This window comes from Microplitis mediator, chromosome 4, assembly GCF_029852145.1.
Source record: "Microplitis mediator isolate UGA2020A chromosome 4, iyMicMedi2.1, whole genome shotgun sequence".
NCBI lineage: Eukaryota > Metazoa > Arthropoda > Insecta > Hymenoptera > Braconidae > Microplitis > Microplitis mediator.
In genome coordinates, this window is record NC_079972.1 from 732,269 (window position 1) to 756,593 (window position 24,325).

The following is a 24,325-nucleotide window of genomic DNA, read 5'->3' on the forward strand; positions in this document are numbered from 1 at the left end:
AAAAACTGAGGATTTGAAAATTTTTTTCTTAAGGGGCCCATTTTGCCCCCCCTTCCCCTATATAAGTTTTAATATTTTAATTTACGCGGGAAAAGACAAAGTATAATTTTAATTGGGGGAAAACGGATTTCCACTTATGGTGTAACTTACTGCGTGTTTCATCCCTGTGGTTGTAGGTGGAAAATAACCCTCCAGAAGCGTAGACAGCAACGATGTAGGCCCAATCGTGGGTAGTAGAAAATCCCAGGAAATGAACAGCAACGACGCGGTAACACTCTCAAATTTTATCGGCCCAATTCAATTTAATTTTAACTTTACTAAATGACCGCGTGTAGAACGTTGACTCGAAATATATTTATGTGGCTAATTCAACGTTATTCAAATAATATTTTAAAATAATCACTGCGGCTATTAATATCGCACGACCAAACTCAAGGATATACAATAAATTAAAATAGAACTGATCACTGGACTAAATGACTAGATACGGCTAGACTTATCGTTAAGTCGGCTCAAATAAATTATAATGAGCTCTGGTTGTTGAGTACGGACCTCGCTAAGCGTCATAAGTCAACTACCCCACTGGTCCACTCAGGGTGGTAGCCAGGGCCTAAGTCCTCGAGCAAGTGTTTGTTGGCCCTTTCATGGGGAAATTCTGAGGGTGTGGAACTTCCTACTGTCGTCTTAATTCAAGTAGAACTCTATCTAGGAGGCCTCTGACATGGCCCCGGGTGACTAAAGAGTGTCAGTTAAGATACAAACAGTAAAAACAATAGCGAAAAAGAGGCAAACTGAATTTTTCGATCGTAAAGCATACTCTAATGCTTCGCATTAAGAGTCGTGCAATAGTGTGTTAGATGGCTGTAGATTAATCTAAATGGTCGCAGTCGATTTTCAAACCGAAAATGAAAAACGCACTGTTATAGCATGGTAACCGGTTTTTTTGAAATGCTGATTATAAAAACGGCACCCATATATATTATAGTTGTCATTACTATAATATTATGGTAATTGTTCCTATTATACTATGGTAACCGTTGTCATAACATTATGGTAATGGTTACTTTAATATATGGTAACCATTACCATAATATTATAGTAACGTTTACCATAGTATAATGGGAACAATTACTACAATATTATAGTAATCATTACCATAATTCTTTCACATGCGGTATGGGAACTGTTACCATAATCATGGGATTTGTTCCCATACGAAAGTATGGGTTTATATCTCATAATTCCAAGTAATCATTACCAAAACGGCGTGGGATGATATTTCATAAACGTACTAGGAACGGTTACCATAAATTTCTCTCCGTGTATAAACAAACATATATTTGAATTAAATAAATGATTTTGTTTAGTCAAATTGACGAATGCACTTGATTTAACTAAATATTTATTTCAATCAAATAAATACTTCGCAATAGTTTCAAAGAAATTTATTTATTTAGCGCAAATAAATTTTTCTTTCAATGTGTCAATTTTTGACGATACCCAGGTCAAAAATAAAACTTGATTTAGCATGAATAGGTTCAAACAGAAATCAATCGAGTTTGTTTTATTAAAAAGTGAAATTAATTTTGAATCCGATAAGACCGTCAAAATATAAAATATCAATGATATATAAAATATCGCGTGCCAAAAGGTAAAAGGGCGCATTGCTACAGGTTAGTAGGGAATTATGCTAAAAGGGCGCATAAAAAAATTTTTTTTTGCCATTAGCTATAAAATTTTTCGAAACGCAAAGATCTGCAAAAAAAAAAATTTAGGCATCCTTAAGCTAAAAGGGCGTATCTCAAGACATACGCCCTTTTAGCTTTTGAAAATAGTGCCTAAAGCTAAAAGGGCGTATAAAAAAAATTCAAGTTTTAATACAAAATACTGACAAATAGTTTTACAAGACAAGTTAGATGAAAAAAACAGTCTTCTACACTTTTTTTTTCAAAATTTATTGAAAATAAAATAATTCAAATAAAAAAAAATATGAAAATATCAAATTTTTAATTAAATATAAATTTTCATCACAATTATAAAAAATAAAAATTTACTGATTTTTTCTTTAATTATTGTTTTGGATTATTATGGATCCGCCATAAATCAGAACAATTTGAAAAAAAAAAGTACAGATATGGAGAAGGAGGGTATGGGAGTCGTACCTAAATGAACCGGTTACATATTTCTACAAATTTTTTTTTTTCAATTTAGTATAAGAATTTCAAAATAATTTTATAAACTCTAATAACCAATTCCATAACAAAAAAATATTGATACAATCACGCATACTTTGTAATTTTTCTAAGCATATTTTTAATTTTGATATTAAAAGAACGTATAAGTTAGAATACACATTTTTGACTGCAGCATTTTATTTTTTTTCATTTTTAGACTTCGGCTAAGCTTTTTAATAAATTTTTCAGAAATAAAATTTATACGCCCTTTTAGCTTTTGGTCACAAAATTTTTGGATTTCTAAAGCTATAATCAAAGACATACGCCCTTTCACTTTTGGGAAAACAATGTTTGATTTTCAAGCGTAGAAAATGTTTACTAATCGATTGGCGATGAAAAAAAAATTTATGCGCCCTTTTACCTTTTGGCACGCGATATCAAAGAGGCTTCGCCTCGGCCAACAATTACATGTGATCTGAGACATTTCTTACTTTACTGCCCTAGGTGTGTAATATATTATTTGGTGGCGCCCAGCATAAAATTATTGGCAATCGGTATTATAATCGTAGTTTATAAGTGTGAGTCACCTATGCACATTAAAAAGTCCCGGCTATTATAATTTATATTTACAAATGGAGAGGACCCTTTATATGGTATAAAGGCGAGGCCACGTCTGATTATTTTGTCTCGAAGTGGCCTGTTCACCAGAACAGAGAACTGGTGCCATAGGGGGCTTTTCCAAGCCCACTTCGATCAGAGTCTCTTTATTTCCTGAGATGGAAGAAGTGTTAGGCCCACAGAGGTATGGACTCGTGGTGGTTGTGGTTTAGGAATCGCGGGTCAATGGGTTGAGTTCTTTAAACTCTCCTCCGATTAACGTCCACCCTTAGTCACTTGATTATATTTTTCGACTAAGGGTGTCATCTGGGGAAGAGATAGGGGCTTCAAATTTGATATGCACACGTAGAGCTTTAAATAATATTTTGAAATGATCCTTAAAAATTTGAGATAAAACTTTCTAACAGTGTAATTGAACATACTTGAAGAACTTGTGGAGGAACATCAACACCTATTGTTGTTAATTGTGCACCAGGAACAGGCTTTGGAGTTGCCGCTATTGGCTTCTGTTGTTGTAAACTCTGACGAAATTCAGCCTCTCTTCTTTCCTGCTCTTGTAACTGTTCTCGCATCAATTGAAGTTTCAATTGTGTCCTCGAAGTTGGTGTTGCAGTTTTAAATGTCGGAGGACTAAAAAACGAAATTTATTTTTAAAATAAAATAATGAAGAATTTTAATTTATAAAAGTAATACAATAAAAAAATCCAACTAAGTTTCATGTCCTCTGAGAAAATTGTTAGTAACCTAGCAAACTAAATATTTTATCAAATGATGGAAATTTCCATCAAATATCGATGTTTTGAGGACCTACGAAGCTATTCTTACTATTTTCAGAGTGATGTCAAAGTATGTGTGAGTGTAATATTTAAGGTGTGTGAGTTCATTGATTTGATTGGAATAATTATAATATTTGCTAAAATATATTCTAATATAAGTAAAAATCAAAGCTGTTTTGTTATTTTTCATACCTACAAGAAATCGAAAATCTTTAGATAGTAAATCCGTATAAACTAGAAATTAAATTTATTCATGGCGCCTACACGGAAAGAAAATTATGGCAGCGGTTCCCATAATTTTGTGAAATTTTTACCTATACCATCATAGGAATTACGACTATAAATTATGGGAGCGGTTCCTATAATTATAGGAATGTTTCCCATAATTATAGGAATAGTTCCTATAATTATGGGAATGATACCCATAACACTATAGGAATGGTTCCTATAATTATAGGAATGATACCCATAACACTATAGGAATGGTTCCTATAATTATAGGAATGGTTCCTATAATTTATAGGAATACTTTCTATAATATTATGGGAATCATTCCAATAATTTATGGGAATGGTTCCTATAATTTATAGGAACCATTCCCATAAATTATAGGAACCATTCCCATAATATTATGGGAATGGTTCCTATAATAGTATAAGAACTATTCCCATAATATTATAGGAATGATTCCAATAATGCAATTGGAATGGTTCGTATACCATTATGGGAATCATTCCCATAATATTATGGGAATAGTTCCCATACTATTATAGGAACCATTCCTATAATATTATGGGAATGGTTCCCATATTATCATGAAAAAATTAATTTAAAGAAGTGTGGTAATCACTTCTACAATACACAGAAATATTATTAAACATAAAAACAAAAATTCAAACATTGAAAAAAAAAATCATATTTGGCAAAAAAACATTAAAATTTTTAACAAGAATTTTTTGTCAGCACAAAACATTCAAGAAAATTTTAATTTTGGGAAATTTCTACACTATTGTGCAAAAAAAAATTTTATGATATTATAGGGATGGTTCCCATAACATTATGGGAATGGTTCCCATAATGATATGGGAATGGTTCCCATAATGATATGGGAATGGTTCCCATAATGATATGGGAATGGTTCCCATAATATTATGGGAATCATTCCCATAATGGTATGGGAACTATTCTCATACTATTATGGGAATGGTTCCCATAATATATGGGAACCATCCCTATAGTAGTATAGGTACTATTTCCATACCATTATGGGAACCATTCCCATAATGCATAGCAAAACTTCCCATAATTTTCTTTCCGTGTATTTACTTTAAATTGAATAATCATAGAATGCGATATCAGTTAAATAGATAAACTATCAATTTCAAGCACTTGAAGTTTTATCGAGTGGGTACAAAACCAAAAACATGAATCAAACAATTGTATCATAAAAATAAATAAATAAATAGCTGAAATTTTAAGGGATTTTTTTTTTCTAGACTTGGAACGGATTGAGAAGTGGATCTTGAAATCTTTTAAAATTACTCTTTCAAGTGTCACATTATTGTACAATTACGTTAAAAGTTATGATTAGGCAGTCATCAATCTTCATTAAATCAGTTAGATAATTTTGCAGAATATTGGCAAGTTGTTGAAGTTCGTAGATATCAAAAAATTATTTGTTTCTAAAATTTCTAGCTAATCTTGCCGTCACTATCAATTTCGACAAAATTTCAAGATGATTCAGCAATACGTAGGAACCCATTAGAAGAGAAGAAAATCATTTATCCTGAACAAGATGATTTCAATAATTATAAAATATCTTTAACAACACATTTAAAAATACACCATGTAAATTTAAAAATAATAAAAAGTATAAGGTCTATTTCATGGTATTTTACCGTACATGCAATAATAAACGCATTTGAGCTTGAAATTGATCTATCGTTCATGAGCGCAATATAAAAAAAAAACCCAATAAAAATGGATGGTTTGTGTACACTGTAAAAAATCCGGAGTGAATTCGGAGTGAAATTAAATCCAAATTCACTCCGCCACTCGGAGTTCTGGAGTTTTGAAAAAAATCACTCCGCATGCGGAGTGAATTGGGAGTTTTTTTTCACTCCCAATTCACTCCGGTCTGGAGTTTTAATACTTAAATAAATTTATATTAATTTATATTAAACTGCTAAACAATGTGTGTGTGTGTGTGTGTGTGTGTGTGTGTGTGTGTGTGTATGTGTGTGTGTGTGTGTGTGTGTGTGTGTGTGTGTGCTCGAGTGTGTGTTTGCGTGCATGTGTGTGTTTGGGTGTTTGCAAATGTGTGCATGTGTGCAAATGTGTGCATCTGTGCAAATGTGTGCGTGTGTGTGTTCGATTGTGTGCTTGTGTGCAAATGTGTGCGTGCGTGTGTGTGCGAGTGCGCGTGTGTGCCTAAATATGTATGTGCGTATGTGTGTGCATATTAGCTGATCAATAATGTAATACGTGAATTTTTACTTCGATTTTATTGAGTGGAGTTATTTTTTATTAATAATATTTTTAAAACTTCGCTCCGGAGTGAATTTCACTCCGGAGGGATTAAATTAACAAAAAATTATCTACTCCGCGAAAACTCCCCTGCGGAGTGAATTTCACTCCGAGGGGAGTGAATAATTAAAAATTCATTCACTCCGCATTCACTCCGCATTCACTCCGGATTTAATCCGCATTCACTCCGCGAATTTTTTACAGTGTAGATATAAATAAAAGTGGCTAAATACTCGACACTTGTAATTTCTTAAAATAATTAAGGTTTTTGAAAAATAAACAAAATCATTCATCCAATATTAAATCGCTTGAAAATTATTACTACAGAGCAAAAGAGTCGAAAGAAATATTATTGACATAATCAATTTGTTATAATACTTAGAAATAAACAAATTAATTGTAGGAATGACAATGTATCAAACGTAGTACTATACACACTGGAAATTTGGTGGCGGAAGAATTGTATCATAGAAAAACATTCAGCTCAAAATTAGTTAATAATTACAGCCGCTAATTGAATAATATTTTCAGAAAAAAAAGTTCATAATCCGACAAGTGAATGCCAAGCGTAAATCGTGACATAAAACACGAAAAAGTCGTAGTAACAGTTGAATACGCAAACAGCTATTTATCGAACAAAAAAATCGAGCACTAAAATAGCACACAGAGAAAACGAGTCTCGAAAATTATATAATATTTAATATATTTTAATACAACATACTAATGCAGGTCGATAAATGCATTACTGTTACGATTTATTACTAAATGTATAGTAAAAATCATAAAATGCTAATTATTACTATATGTTTGTCTGAAAAACTAGTATATTATTATTTTTATTACTGTCATTCGCATTCTTTATGAATAAAACAGCAAATTTTATAAAGAGTAGAGGAAGGGGGGGGGGGGAGCAAAACGGGGTATTGAAGGAAATACTAAGTTTTCGAGGACTTAAATACGCTAACTGTTTTTGTTTTTAATTATTTTCAAAGTAAATTTCAGTTGCCGGTGCAACTAAAAATTTTTTACTTTTGTGGGCAAAATGGAGTACCCCCAAAAAGAGGTGAAAATAAAAAAATTTCTGCATACAAAAAAAAAGCCATTCGGCAGCCGAAATGGAAGTAGATTTCTCGTAATATATTTATTATTGAAACGCGAAAAGTTTTAATACATTGAGAGAAAAAAAAGGTTTTTTTAACTATGTAAAACATAGTTGAATGAGACCTCCACTATTAACTGCTTTTTTGTTAACTGATATGATATTAGTTACCAGTAACAGAAAAGTATAGTTAAGGTGATTAATTATCAGTAGATTTAACAATTTCTTATCAAGCATTCCAGAGAGGAAAGTACCACGGGCCCAGGCTTGGCCCAGTCTTGGCCCAACTTTTTGGAACCTTGGGCCAGGCTTGTAAGCCAGTCTTGGCCCAGTTTTGGAAAAAGTCTGGGATGATAATCTCGGGCCATGTCTGGTTGCCAGACCTGGCCCAGGCCCCGTTGCCAGACTTGGCCCAGGCTTCGAGGAAACGAATAAATTTAGTTAAAAAAAATTTTATTATTATTAACCTCGTAGAGTTTATGATCATTAACGTTTAAATTATCGAAGGGAGGTAAATGATGTGAAAAAAACTCGGTGAAAATTCTGCTGGGCTCTGGGCGCGAACTGCCGTCCTTCTGATTGCTGAATCCGAACGGTAGCTACTGGACGAACCTACCAATGTTGAACTGATACATTTGTATGATCTACTTATTAGACCAAAGGTATAGCCAAACTTGGGTAATTCTACCTTGGCCCAAGTCTGGGTTGCCATTAGACGGCCAAGCCAGAGACACCCAGTCTTGGCCCAAGCCCGGGTAATCATTGTAACGCGCAAGGCTAGGTTACCCAGTCCTGGCCCAAGCATGGATTGCCAATGAATGGCCAAGGTTCGGTTACCCGGTCTTGGCCCAAGTCTGGCTTGCCATTGGATGGCCAAGGCTAGGTTACCCAGTCTTGGCCCAAGCCTGGGTAATCATTGTAACGGACTAGGCTTGGTTACCCAGTCCTGGCCCAAGCCCGAATAATCATTGTAATGGCCAAGGATAGGTCACCCAGTCTTGGACCAAGTATACGATCCCATTATACTATGGTAAACGTAAACTCGAAAACAGCGGGAAGTTTTGGGGCTGGTTCGCAGGGTCAGGCGGTTTTCAAATTTTTTTTTTGTTTGATTTTTAACTTAGGCTGTATTAAAAGATTTAAAATTTGTAGTAAAAATTGATGTATTCTTCCAAACGAAATTATACATTTTTTCTAAAAACGGATTAAAAAATTGAAAATAAACAATATGGAAAACGCGTCTTAATGATACTAGCTCATAAAATTATAGAATTAAATTTTTTCTTGGATATCTATACAATGGTAACTCTATTATTTAACAAGGGTAATGAAACACAATAAACTTTCTCTGGTACAGTTGCCCTTAGTGAATTCATGTTACCATTACAATTTATTCCAAACGATTCTGATGTTATCAATCCCCCTGAGATATAATTCAGCTAACTGCAAATTTCCGACAGTCAATTACTCGCGAATATATGCTACTGCACTATAACCGTACGTCATTTAAGTCAACTACTGTTTTCGAAGCTAGTAGAACAACCGAGCATTCCATCAGACGATTTATAACCTCTTTATTATGAATATTATTGTTCTCTTTCTCACCGGCTTATATCCAGCAAGTATCTTACTCACATATTGTGCATAGGATATACTCCGTTCGAAAATTATTTCCCGAATTGGGAATAAAGCCAACTTAAACTATCCATAAACTTTAAACAGAAAAATTGCCCAATTTTGTATGCATAGAGAGGCTTGAAAGTTTTCGTGCTATTTATCAAATTATTAGAAATAATCACCTAGTTATTTTTTCCGTGTAGGAATACCATAGTAAGTTAACGTTTCTGTGTTAAGCACAGCAGGATGTTTCTATCGTATTAGAACAATGAAATAAATCCAGGAATTACCAAATTAGTTTAAAACTTATTTCGGTCCTTCATCAATACTCACATCATATTAAAAATTAACATAAATTGGATAAAAAAATGTGAGAAACACGATGACAAGCCAAGTCAATAGAATATTTTTATAAAAAAATTAAAAAGTTTAAACTATTTTGACTATCACCATCCTCATGATCCTAAGGGACTAGCAAGATTTTCCTTCCGTGCAATTAAACGTCGTTAGAAATTAAAAATTCCTTCCTTCCGCAGGAAGTTGGAAAGTCGGAAACTGAGACTCGGCATAATAAAAGCGTTAAAACTTTCAAGAGATGCTATACTACATCCACTTCTCTTATCTGCTCTTTGTCGCTCTTGTTAGTATAATCTTAACCCCGGCAGCAATTTTCTTATTTCACCGGATTTACAAGATAGGAATATTTGTTGAAGCAAACGAGTATCTACATTCAAGTATCAAAATTTTACGTTTTTAAATTCATCAAGAACTTTATCTTTTTTTTTTTTCTTTTTCAAGTTGAATCTACAAAATCACGAAATTAAGAACTCTTTGTGAAAAAAAAAGAAAAAAAAATGATTGTTAAGAGACAGTATCACTATTCTGTGCTGTTGACAAGATAGTCTGTCTACTGCTTTTTAGAATGGATCTATGAAAAGAACGCTTAAATACCAGTGAGCACAGTCCGTGAGCACTGCTATTAAAAAACTACCCCAGAGAGGAAAGTACCACGGGCCCAGGCTTGGCCCAGACTTGGCCCAACTTTGTAGAACCTTGGGTCAGGCTTGTAAGCCAGTCTTGGCCCAGCCTTGGTAGAAGCCTGGAATGATAATCTCGGGCCAAGCCTGGTTGCCAGACCTGGCCCATGCTTGGTTACCAGACCTGGCCCATGCTTGGTTGCCAAACCTAGCCCAGGCTTCCAGGAAACGAATAAATTTAATTAAAAAAAATTTATTATTATTAACCTCGTAGAATTCATGATCATTAACGTTTTAATTATCTAAGGGAGGTAAATGATGTGAAAAAAACTCGGTGGAAATTCTGCTGGACTCTGGGCGCGAACTGTAGCTACTGGACGAACCTACTAACGTTGAACTGGTACATTTATATGATCTACTTATATATAAACCATAGGTATATCCAAACTTGGGTAATCCTACCTTGGCCCAAGTCTGGGTTGCCATTGGACGGCCAAGGCTAGGTTACCCAGTCTTGGCCCAAGTCTGGCTTGCCATTGGATGGCCAAGGCTAAGTTACCCAGTCCTGGCCCGAGCCTGGGCCAATATAGGTGTGCCACAGCTAGGTTCCCCAGTGTTGGGCCAAGTAGGGGCCCGTTGTTCAACTCTGGCAGCTCCTGTATGGGACATTACCGATTTATTTCAAACTTAGTACACACTTTCTACGTATAAAATACTTCCCCCCAACGTTTAGTTTTAGATTTTTTTTTACATCAAGGGGGTTTTCCAGCTCCAAAACGGCGCAAATTTTTGCAAAAAATAGCAGTTTTTACTTCAAATGACCATTAAAAAATGAAAAAATGAAAAAAAAAATAAACAGGCAACATTGGGGGAAGGTTTTAATAATGCTTTGACAAAATTTCAATGGTTTTTTATTTCAGATAATTTCCAGCTGAGATACACTGCTCACCGCAAATCATCTTTTTTTTAAAGACGTTCTAGGAAAAGCTCCGTCACCGGCTTGTTTGCGGATACTTTTACATAAAAAAATTACCTAATGTTACTGAATATATACTTAATAATGTTCAAAAGGTTTTAATAAATTAGCTCAATCCATACGCCTAAAAAAAAATTCATAAAAAAAGCGTTTATTTCACGATTAGCCCGGACCCCCCCTCCCCCCTTAAAGTCCTAAGTAACCATTTTACACAAAAACTTTGTTACAGCGTAGGTGGAATTATTATGATTTCCAACAAAATTTATTTTTTAAACCTAATCTTACTCCGATCAATTAAAAAAGTATAATTTACTAACTATATTATAAGTACAGTACAATATAATACTGGCACACCGGAGTGAATTCATTTTAGCATCGATTTTCTTACAGTAACGATAAATCTCTTACAAATAATAATACTATTCACATAAACATAACTATAGAAAAATAATATGCATTAAAAAATATACTCATACAGAGTTTCAAGAACAATTTTTTTCGCTCCACGAATCCTTGTAATGAGAAAAAATTTTGTATATTTGACGGAGTTGACTTTGTCAAAAGAGCCATAAAAAAAAAAGTAACGATGACTGGTAAAAAATAAATCTGTGAAATTAAATCAGATCTCGTGAGTTCGTTTGACGATATTTTTCTCACCTCTTGATAAGAAATAAGTACTACAATTATACATAAACGCGGCCCTATATAATAACAGAGAAGGCAACTAAGCACAGTTTTTTTTTTTTTTTTTTTTTTTTTTTTTTTCATTTTCGTACACTATTTTTTACTATTTTTTTTCTTGTAATTTAATTTAATTTTTTTTTTTATTTCGCATAAGTCTCTACAGTATTCCGTGATTTAATGACGACGCTTAAATCAGTTTTCTCGTATAATTAAAATGGAACTGGTTGAATTAATCCAAAGGGTAACACACTAGTCAAGAACTTAAACCTCTTTCTGTAATGTTTACATTCCGGAATTAAATTTTATTTTTTTTAACATTAGTTTTCCAATTAAGATTTATTTAATATTTATATTTAATGAATACTGTCTTATTTATATAACACGGATGAAGTTTATTACTCTAGTAAATATCTTATACAGTTGAATCATTTTTTGTGTATACAATCGAATAAAATGTTTGGAAAATCAAAAACTACACACCTCAAGCGCTCATAGTGTGTGTGTAAATAATCAATTTACTTTATTAATAATCGTAGCGCGTATCCTTTTTGAAAAATATAATATGCGGGCCTCTATATGCCCTCATGTGTCCGTATCTGCTCTTATTCTCTACGTTGACGATTACATTTAAGTATGGGAATACAGTTTTCATGATCTTAAGTAATACAAATTAGGTATAGGCATACGGAAGACACAGCAAAATTTAGGAAGATGAATCAAAATTTATTGTGCTCCAGAACAATTTAATTACTAAATGAAATAGTGTTAATAATTTTTTGTAAATTTGTTTAATGTGAGTGGAATTGGATGAAATATTGTCGGTAATTAATATCTACAAAAAATAAAATCCAGAAAAAAACGTCAGAAAAAGTGACTTTTCAAAGTTTTTGATGATGATCCCGACTAGAATTTTTCATAAGGGCCTGACGAGGTCCTTATCGGGTTAACCTTATTTCAAATAAGGTCCCGATCAGGGTATCCTGACGAGGATCCTGATATGGATGTAACGCTTAAGACCCATGAGGTCCTTATCGGGATTGCCTTATCAGGACCTTACCAGGATATCCTCATCACGTCCTTATCAGGATTGCCTTATCAGGTCCTTACCAGGATATCCTCATCAAATCCTTATCAGGATTACCTTATTAGTAATTATTTTTAAAAAAATATTAAATTGCAAAAAAAAATAAGAGAATTTTAATTCGATCGAGAATGTTATCTATTGTATTGAGAGCATTAATTAGAGGAAGTAAACATATTTTTTATTGATGAAAAAATCCCGATAACTGCTGGGCTCGAACCTGCGTCCTTTTGATTCAAAGTCCTGGATGTTATCCACTGGGCTAACATACACAAGTGATCTTGAAAATGTCAATATAATATTCATTATGATGTCAAAGAATAACTGATGAAAAAGTAAAAAATCTGTGCTACAATGATTGACGTGGTTTTTATAAAATATTCTTTTGTTCTTTTTTTAATTTTTAGCCTGTAAATGAAATATTTAAAGAGACGGGATAACTTTTTTTTTTAATAAGGATATCCAGATAAGATCCTGATCAGGAACTCGTCGGGTTGACCCGGTGGCAAATAACTTTTTTTTGAATAAGGATATCCTGATGAGGTCCTGACAAGGAACTTGTCAGGTTTGCCCTAAAAAGGCAAACGTTATATTAACCCGATAAGGTCCTTATGGTACTTCAGGAAAATCAAGAAACAATTCTAGTCGGGATTAATTAACTGATATGATATTAGTTAACCATAACAGAAAAGTATAGTTGAGGTGATTATTTATTAGTAAACTAATCTACCTTTTATTCAGCATCGGCAGAAACAAATTATATTATATTACGACAATAATGCTTTTATTGTCAGCAAACCAAACCCAATTTAATCAAATTACTATCACAAGATAATTGTAGTGACTACCATTATAAATTTATCGTTTAATGCCTTTGATTATTTCAACAAAATAAATTTAAAAAATAATTAAAACTTATTGAGTAGTTAATTGATTCCAATGGCCACCAATATCTCTCGTCGAATCAGTGAGGTGTCACTAGAGTGCTTGTAGAATTTCAATGATTTAGATTAAGAGAATGTACTTGGATTAGTTTTTTGCGACGATTCTGATCAAAAACTCTGATTGAAAGTAATTGGAATCCAAGCATAAATATTATTTTATGATTGGGTTCAATCAAATCTTAATTTGATTCTGCGCCCGTGAAAAACTTCTAAAAAATTGCATAGAATTTTATTAAAATTCCTTTATGAAATTTTACAAGATTTTGTATCGAAAATGGCCTGGTAAAAATTGATAAAATCACACCAAATTTTATGAAATTTCATAAAATTTTACAGATAGTTATTATTTGAAAGAAAAAAAAAATATAAATGATCCGAAAAGTTCAATGACGTAAGAGATGTTACTATTTCTTAGATTTTTCGTCGATGTTTTGCACTGATAGAAGGATTTCTTAGTATTTAAGAAACCATTTCTTAAACATCATTTCTTTGTATTTAACAAACATTTTTTACTATTTAAGAAATTAATTTTTAGTAGTTAAGAAATTATGCCTTAAGAAATCATTTCTTAAATAGTAAAAAATATTTTCTTAAATACAAAAAAATCTGTCTATAGGTTGACCCTGCGGGCCAGCCCCAAAACTTCCCGCTGTTTTCGAGCTCCTCGAGCTCGAAAACATTGTTATGGATACATTTTCGAGCTCTTCGAGCTCGAAAATACTTTAGTGTGCCATTGTTTTAAAAAAAAAACGATTTTAGCATTTCTTTCTCCCACGATATCTCAGGAATGAATTGACCGATTTTGATGGTTGCTGATAAAATTTTGAAATTGTTTGGTTCAGTTGTTTCGAAGATATTCGCAAAAAACTGTTTTTTACCATTTCTTTCTCCCGCGATAACTCTCGAACGAATTATCTGATTTTGATGATTGAGGCGGCAATCGACGTGTTTTATTGAGTTCTAGAGCTGATTAGATTTTGAAGTTGATCGCATAAGTCGTTTCTGAGAAATCAATAAAAAACTAAAATAAAAAAATTTTTAATTCTTATTCTTTGTATAACTTGTAAACTACATGACCGATTTACCCCAAAATCTAATCAAGACTAAGTTTTGGTGAGCTCTTTCGATCGCCACCAAGTACGTTCAAATCGGTTCATCCGTTCCAAAGATATCGTCGGACAAAAAAAAGTTCACACACACACACACGGACGTCCACCCGGGAATAGTCAGAATGATTTCCTAGGATCTTAGAATGTCGACATCTGATGAAAACTCGATTTTCGAAAATCGGACCGAAACCAATAACTTCCCTTTTTTGAAAATTTGCAATTTTCTTAGCGGGAAGTTAAAAATGATGTTTAAGAAATGATTTCTTAAATACTAAGAAATATTTTTTTAATTCTAAGAAATCCTTCTACCAGTGTGTTAGCAACTCAGTACTAAATAATTTACGGAGTGTAAAGTTAACTATAAATAATAAATAGATATCTCTTTGCCATAACCAGACTTACAAATTGATTTCTAATACCTTCGAACTGTAATTTGACTAAGTACCGAAGAATAATCTGATAAGAAAATTGTAGGAGTGTTAAAATATTCAAACTACGGTTCGCGGATCGAGGGTTATTCCCTGAGCTGATGACCCCAATCTCATAAAATATTTATGAATAAGAATAATTTACAGAGATTAAAAATTACATTACATTAGTCTGGATTTTTCGAGAAACTCAATAATGATAACAATAAAATTACATTTTATATCCATCACTTCTTCACGAATTCTTCACGAAAACTCTTTAATGAAAATAAAATTCAGATTTACAAAAAATCGTGCAGTTCCATGTAAAAGTTTTTTTTGTTTATAAAGGAAGGAGGAAGGAATAATTTCTATGTTAACTTCGGAAAAATTCTCTTGTTTACACAGTAAAAATGCCCATGACAACAGTGGAAAATTACTTATGCGAAAATGGGAACAATACTCATTTTTTTCTCCTCGTTGTAATCACTCTGCTAATAACGGATAGACTACGGATCAATGAGATTGGATTCAGTAGCCGTAAATAAAGTATAGCTTTATTTCCTCCAATTTAAATCATTATACATGGAAAAAAAATTCTATGAAAATTTACTATACAAGTATCGTAATCCTGGACCCGACTCGTTTTACCGTAAACTATTAAATATTTTATATGAAAATTTACTGTTTACAAAAGATTTTTTACAATTTTCATCGTAATTTTACTAAAAGATTGTTGTATTAAATTCAGTTAAAAAAATACAATACTGATATCGTAAAAAGCATAAGGATGAAAAATAACCTCTGTATCTTTCCAATGCAAGTAACAAATTTTACGAAATGATGTTAGTAGTATTTGTCGTGCATAGCGCTAGTACACGGAAAGAAAATTATGGGAAGTTTTGCTATGCATTATGGGAATAGTTCCCATAATGATATGGGAATTGTACCCATACTACTATGGGGATGGTTCCCATACATTATAGGAACCATCCCTATAATAGTATGGGTACAATTCCTATACCATTATGGGAACCATTCCCATAATGGTATGGGAATAGTTCCTATACCAATATGGCAACCAATCCCATAATATTATGGGAACCATTCCCATAATGGTATAGGAACTATTCCCATACTACTATGGGAACTATTCCCATAATGATATGGAAACTATTCCTATAATATTATGGGAACTTTTCCCATAATGTTATGGGAACCATTCCTATAATATCATAAAAATTTATTTTACAAAATAGTGTAGAAATTTCCCTCATGATATGGAGAGATTCAAATGAAGCTTCTTCGACGCTAAATTTGTTAAAAAAAAAAAAATTTTGTTAAGAATTTTAATGTTTTTGCCGAATGCGAATTTTTTTTTCAATGTTTGAATTTTTGTTTTTATATTTAATAATATTTCTGTGTATTGTAAAAGTGATTATCACACTTTTCTTCAGATTAATTTTTTCATGATAGTATGGGAACCATTCCCATAATATTATAGGAATGGTTCCTATAATAGTATGGAAACTATTCTCATAACATTATGGGAATGATTCCCATAATGGTATAGGAACTATTCCTTTACCATTATGGAAACCATTCCTATAATATTATGGGGATAGTTCTCATACTATTATAGGAACCATTCCTATAATGTTATGGGAATGGTTTCTATAATTTATGGAAATGGTTCATATAATTTATAGGAATAGTTCCTATATATTATTGGAATGATTCCCATAATATTATGGAGAGTATTCCTATAAATTATAGGAACTATTCCTATAATTATGGGAAACATTCCTATAATTATAGGAACTGCTCCCATAATTTATGGTCGTAATTCCCATGATGGTATAGGAAAAAATTTCACAAAATTATGGGAACAGCTTCCATAATTTTCTTTCCGTGTATTCATATGAGTGACTAGTATATGAGTTACCTACACTATGATAAGATGTTTGTATGGGTCTATATAAATGTATATTAGGATTCGGCTTTTCCGTACGAGATGGCACTACCATTTACGCTTCTCACAAGTGTTTATATTTATGCCTGTTTCAATATATAACAATTCCACCTCATACTCATTTAACAATCTGGTCGATAGCCATGACGTGAATTCCGCCAATGATGAAATGACGTCACGTGTTCTCAACAATCTTCCTTCAATTCTTCTCTTTCTCTATTTTTTCTCTGACTGCATCAGTCAGCAACCTATTCTTTTTTGTTCGTAGGGGTGGAAATTCTTCATTATCGACTGTTCAATATTACGATACTCGTATTGTAAACTTTATGAACCAGACTTGTATGATTTGCTCTAAAGTAATGGTCATCGTAATGTTTTTGGTAGTAATATTTATAAAATAGAATTTACGATAGTATACAGTAAAATTTATTATTAGGAGAATCTGGTCCAGTGTTACAATTGTATACAATAAAAAATACGATAAAAAGATCATGAAAATTACGAGAATTTTTTTCCGTGTAAGTTACAACTATTTAAAATTACTCATATAATGAATTATTTACTATTCATTCAATACTATTTTAATCTAACGAATTGCTGTTTAGTTATCGTAAGCCCCTGGCTTAATTAAATAATTACATAATTAATATGATGGGTTTGATGGCTAAGTCAATATAGAATAAAACACATCTCTACGCTGATGTAGAAATACGTAATCATGAAATTCAATCAATGGAGAGAAAGAATATTATGCTATAAACAAATTCTTCTTTTAATTTTAATATTCTATTTGTATCAGCTAACGAATGATCACAAGTGAATTGTATTGGAAATTTTATATTTAACAGAATATGTGGCAAATACTATGTTATTTTAGGTTATAGGAGGGGAGACCAAGTCATGACGACCCCCCCTCCTCTGAAAAATTCTTTAAAAACAGGAGAGGGGATGTTTTACCCCAATCTTCCATCGAAGTACAATTTATGAATTTTTGTGAAAAATAGTACAAATATGATGAGATTTATGCAAATTTAATTTTTCGAAATTTATACGTACAAAGTTCAGATCATTTGATCGAATAGACTGTGGAAATTAAGAAATACAAAGAAACAAAAAAAAATTTAAGATTTTTCAAAATTTTTCAGGAACGACTGGGTAAATCGATTCCAAGATCTAATCAACTTTAGAGTGCAACAAAATGCGTCGATTGCCGCAAGAACCACCTTAATCGGTTAATTCGCTTAAAAGATTCCATCGACGAAAAGTTTAAAAAATCGGTCAAGGAGCTCGAGAATCTTCAAACGCAAAGGATTTGAGTGTGCTTTATCGTCGCCTCAAAATTATTAACTGCAGTGGAATCTCTTTAACTTTGAAAACGAAGTGCTTTAAATTCTTGGAATCAAAGTTACAGAATAGGTGGCAGAAGATGGAAACTAGTCTTACTCTTTTGTAAGAAATCATGGTGATTGAAAGTTAGAGAATGTAAAGTTGAAGAGATTCCACTGTGTTTCACTGATGTTAAATCATTTTTATGCTTCTTGCAGTAGTATCAAATAGAGTAAAATTTATATCATCATATAAATAGAATTTATGAAGGAACCGATCTGACACAATATTTACTCGATTCTGATTAAAAAAAAAAAATCTACTGACGTAACTACGAATGCCACCTCAAAAGATTTTTGTGCATTAAATCGCGCTGGTTCGATTCAAAGCTCATGTAATTTTCCGTCTTGATGATTTCTATGAATTTCTCTTCAAAAACATTGAACTTATCAATCTTAATCGTGAGCAAAATTCGAAAAAAACGATCCTCATTGATTATTTTAAATTTCTCGAATTTTTGAAGATTAATACGAATCGTCATTGTTGTCAAGCTCGAAGGGTTTGAAAACACCAATGCATTTGCAAGTATTGTCGAGCTCAATGAGCTCGAATATGTGATGGACTGATGGCAATAATGTTTTCGAACTCTTTGAACTTGAAAACAGCGAAAAGTTTCGGAAATGGTCCGCAAGGTCAACCAATTTCCACATTTTTTTAACTTCCCGCTAAGAAAATTGTAAATTTTCAAAAATTCGGGAAGTTATTGGTTTCGGTCCTAAGTCTCAAAGTTCTCAATGAGTTTTTTAAGGATCAATTTAGAATTTTAAGATTGACAACAGTATAGAAATTTATTCTAGTTTAGTCTTCAAAGTAGTAGTTATGACCAATTTTACCACTTTGAGGACTAAACTGGAATAACATAATCTGGATTAGAGCCTGAAAATACTCAAAACATACAGGAATAATTTTATCCGCATTTGAACCTCTAATGTCTCTTTCGACGTATTCTCTTCCCTCCCTTTTCTATCTAAAATTTTTCAAAGTCATTGGTTGAGGATTTTAAGGTCTTAGTTATAATTTAAAATCGATAAATTATTCGTATTTAGACCTCATAGTTACTTTCTGGGCGGCAAATAAAACATCAAAGGAATTGAGGCTTTTGAGAACTAAACTAGAATTTGTTTTTTGACTCGGGCAAGGTATCAAAATATATATTAGGTATAACGAATTATAAATCAATAATGAGATGAATATTTTTTAGCTGCTACCAAATTTTCTAAGAGATGTTGCGTGTAAAATTATCTTAGTCAAAAGTTAAAATCCTAACAGTCTTAATTTAAAAATTTCGATAGATTATTTTTATATTGATATGAGCGATTGAAGTGTGCACTTTAAGACTTTTAAACCTTTTATTTTATTTCAGTCCACAAAAGCCTATCTCTTTATTCTAAAATTAACATTTTCCCCACGTGTATGCTTATATATCCTTGAATAAATTGAAAGCCGTTTATTTCAAATTCTGTCGGATCTTAATTACAATAAAAACTATCCATTACAACTCTATATATATTAGGGTGTTTCAAAAAAAAAAAAAACAATTTTTTTTTTTATGGTATCTAAAAATTGAAAGTATAACTAAAAATAATAATTTTGGTACCATTCCGAGCTCTTAATAATGATATTAAGGTTTGCCTCAATCCATTTTTCTATTTTCCATTTAAATAACACGGGAAAAAAAATAATTTTTTTTTAGAATTTTCCAGCTCATAAGCCAATCAACGGATTTTTATGCACAATAGATGTTTTTGTAGGAAATTGAACGCTCTACAAAAAAAGTCTCTTATCATTTTTTGATAAATCCAACTGTTCAAGAGTTATTTAAGCTTCAAGTCAAATTTATAGTAAATTTTGAGATTTTTTTATTTTTCCGGCGAAGCTATCAGTCTTATCAAAAAATATCATAGGAACTTTTTTGTAGATGATTTTATTTCTTATAAATTATTACGAATGAAGTTTTTCAAAATTCTGCGTTGTTTTCAAGTTATTTCCATTTCAATGTCAAGCTCTTAAAAAAATAAATTTCTGATTAATTTTAAAAGCTTGACATTGAAATGAAAATAAATTGAAAACAATGCGGAATTTTAAAAAATTTTATTTGTAATAATTTGTAAGGAATAAAATTACCTACAAAAAAGTTTCTATAACATTTCGTAATAAGACTGATAGTTTCGCCGGAAAAGTGAAAAGATCTTAAAATTTACTATAAATTTGACTTGAAACTTAAATAACTTTTGAACAGTGGGATTTATCAAAAAATGATAAGAGACTTTTTTTGTAGAGCGTTCAATTTCCTACACAAAGTTTTATTGCGCATGTAAATCGGTTGAGTGGTCGGTAAGCTAGAAAATTCTAAAATAAAAAAAAAATTTTTCCTATGTTATTTAAATGTAAAATAGAAAAATGGATTGAGGCAAACCCTAATATTATTATTAAGAGCTCGGATTGCCACCAAAATTTTTATTTTCAGGTATACTTTCAATTTTTGAATACCAAAAAAAAATTTTTTTTTTCTGAAACACCCTAATATACACTGATAGAAAATTTATATTGACTCAAGAAATATTTTCTTGAGCCAAGAATTTATTTCTGAAGAAAAGCAATTGTCTTGCTTCAAGAAATTCTTGTCTTGATTTAGATTTTCTTGGCTCTATAAGTTTTGTATCTTCGATGGATAACTCTCTTATCTTGATCCGAAACTATATTATCTTCAATCGATACTATCGAATTCTTCAAGCAAGACCACTTGTCTTCAACTAAAAATGTCGTATTATTATTTTAAGAACTTTAAATTTTTGGTTCAAGTAATAATTCCTTGATAGAAGATGTTTTTAAAGTAATGAAAAAAAAAATTTTTTTAAAAATAAATTTCTACTTTAACATATCTGAAGTAAATGAATGTAGTCTTAAAAAATCACTTTAAAACTTTTTATTTTTAAAATAAAAAAAAAGTTTTTTTTCAAGCTGAGTAAATTGATATCTTGATTTAAAAATCGCGCCATTCTCGAAACGAGTCGGCAATGTCTTAAACCTAGATTCTGCCTATCTTAATCCAAGAGCAAGAAATTCTTGAACGAAATATGTCAGAATTTTGTTTCAAAACAAAAAAGGCTTCATCGAAAAATCAAATTCTCAAACAAAGAATTTTTTTTCTCTATCCGAGAATTTCAATTTTTTGGTTCAAGGACTTATTTCTTGAATTAAAACAGTTAAAAATTTTGAAACAAGAACCACATTTTGAAGAAAAAATTTTTCTTGAATCAAGATAGTTTTTCTATCAGTGTATATAATTAAAAAATTGTGTTTTTTAAAATACGCTATATGTCAACTCAATAATTAATCACTAAATCATAATAATCATGGACGACATCCAAGAATCAACATTAAATTTCATCCTCTTGGTATATATAATGTACGCAATACATTTCATGGCAAGTAGCCACATAACATTCGACAGATATACGTCGCGTCATCAATTCTGTGCATAACACAGATTCTGAAGCAATCAATTATAACCAAGAGCACAAACAAGCAATATAAGTACGGACGTATTTATCAATCCTCTTGATTGTCATCTCGGTGATTAACCCTATTACTTTCATTGTTACTCGCCATTAAAACGAATATATAATAATGATATACATCGTATATTAATAAAATATTAAATAAGAATAAAAAATCTTAACAATTATAGTTAATCTCGAATGCTGTACCAGCCTTGTGATTGATGTTTCTGCGGTAGCCGTGTAAACAAAGTGTTGGGTATCCAAGAATTTTTGCCCACAGTATTGCCAACCGTTTGATTGAACGGAATAGTTGGGACGTCAGGCTGAGTTTGGGATGTTGGAGATAACTGCCTATCAACTATTGACGGATCCATCTCAAGAATCATCCGAAGATCTTCATCAATACCTATATTTATCCGGACACGCTTCGCATCTTCTTGAGTCTGTGGGAATGAGGACGACCCTTCTTGATGCGGATATTGCGGATACTTTTCCCGAGCTGGGGTATAAGAAGATACAAGTGGATTTGCGGGACGTCGACATACAGGAATTGAAGAGTTACTCTCATTACTACTGTGCAAATCATTTATGTTATCCATGCGTGACACAAGTTCTTCGAATTCGACAATTTGACGGGTCGCTTCTGACACGGCACGCATGTCCGAACGTCTGACTACGGATAACGTCTCTACGCGATCAAACGGCTCCAAATGTCGCGACGTTACTAAAATTTACCGTACTAGTAATGATACAACTTCAACAAACGTTTATGCCAAAATAGTGACGTAAAAATCTTAGTATATTTACTCAACGCATGCCTGTTATTTTATTATAACTTTGCGTTTGAATCTTAGTCACTATTTCTTATGAAAATTATAGAAATATAATTAACCCTACCGAACACTTTATGCCCTGCAGTAGGATTTTGTAAGCAACCTTCGGATATTATTTTTAAACGAACAAGAATCTGATAAAGCTATGAGTTATTATAAAAGTAATGGAAAGAAAATAAAATACAAGTTAGAATTGAGTGCATTTATATCAAAAGCTGACCTTGTTGATATTTTTATTAGTATTCTATAACTGTAACTATTGAGATTGAGAAAATGTAAAAGGGAAAAGAACTTTTTTGTTTTGTTTTTAATTTTAATATAAAAATAAAAGAAAAAATATTCTTATGAAATAAAATAATCATATTACATCATACAGAATTTAATGAAATTTTTTAAACTTTATGAAATTTTATAAAAAGTTTTTTTCCCGGATATTTTATTGGAAAAAAGTCATTGATTTTTCTTAACTTTATCGAAATACAAATCATAATAGGAATTTAGTTCAATCGGCTCTTCTCTCCCACACATCGTATAAAATCTCAAAATGGTAATTAACGCACGGAAAGAATTTTCGTATGAATATTGCCATGTTATTTATTCTAAAAATGACTCTAAATCGAGTAATCTTGGGCCATAACGACTTTTTACTTTCGAATTACGAAATTTTACTCTTTCAGTGAGTAAAAATTAATCAGATTAATTTTTACTCACAATTACGAGTAAAAATTACCCCTAGCGGATGTCTAAATAAATTCTCTCTGATTCAATTTTTACTTGTAGGTTATGATAAAAAGTTGATTATTCAATTTATAAAATTTATATTGAATTACAATAAAAATTACAATTAATAGGCTGACATTTCTATAAAAAATCTAAAAACCATCTAATTGTCTTAGAATATGACTTAAAATAAATATTTTTAAAAAGAATAAAAAAAAAAATATTACTCTTATTGTGTTGAAAAAGAAAAACTACAAATTTTTTTTTTTTTTTTTAAATAAATATTAAGTTATAGAGAGATACAGAGATCGTCTTTTTTTCCAGCCCTACGTTTGTGTGCGTAACATGTAAGTTGTCGCGAGCAAAATAAAAGACATTTAATTGAAGCTGATATTAACCGAAGATTAACGGAGACTACTAAAATATTACCCTGCAGTTTAGAGTAAAAATTACTTCCATAGATTAGAAAATTTATTCGAGTTATAAGCAGTTTTTCATCAAACAGTTAATGGGTTTAAAAGAATGGTATATTGGGGAGTAAAAATTAATAGATTAAGATGAGATATTCACAATAATCGATTAAATATAAGACTTTTAAAAAATTACTCAGTAGTAGAGTAAAACATAGTTTAGCAACGTTAATATTTAAACAAAAAATATTAAATTTAAAACAAAAAATACCAATTTTTTGCAACGGCCCAGGATCACTCGAAATTAGAGAGTAATTTTTCACGAAAAATTCTTTCCGTGCAGGCAAGCTTGTGCGGGAAATATGATTCACAATACTATTTAGAAATAAGAATGCCAAAAACAACAAATTTAGGAAAGCTAAGAAAATTTCAAAAATAACTCTCCTGAGCAGATGCCCATCAAGTTGATTGAAAAAAAGTTGTACAAGTAATGGATCACAATTTGAAGCGAAT

General features: G+C 31.6%; 1 protein-coding gene across 4 annotated transcripts in view; it reads right to left on the minus strand.

Moving 5' to 3' along the window:
• The window catches only part of LOC130666344 (microphthalmia-associated transcription factor), a 142,172-nt gene that overhangs the window by 99,433 nt on the left and 18,414 nt on the right, over nt 1–24,325 (minus strand). The window contains exons 1-2 of one of the 4 annotated variants that reach the window (XM_057467222.1): nt 22,057–22,682; nt 3,215–3,422 (exon numbers count right to left, since the gene is read on the minus strand). In XM_057467222.1, coding sequence (XP_057323205.1) covers nt 3,215–3,422; nt 22,057–22,508 — 660 coding nt within the window. In that variant the 5' untranslated portion in view covers nt 22,509–22,682. Of the gene's footprint in view, nt 1–3,214; nt 3,423–22,056; nt 22,683–24,325 lie in introns of those variants that run through there. The other 3 variants (XM_057467223.1, XM_057467226.1, XM_057467224.1) reach the window with 3 other exon arrangements.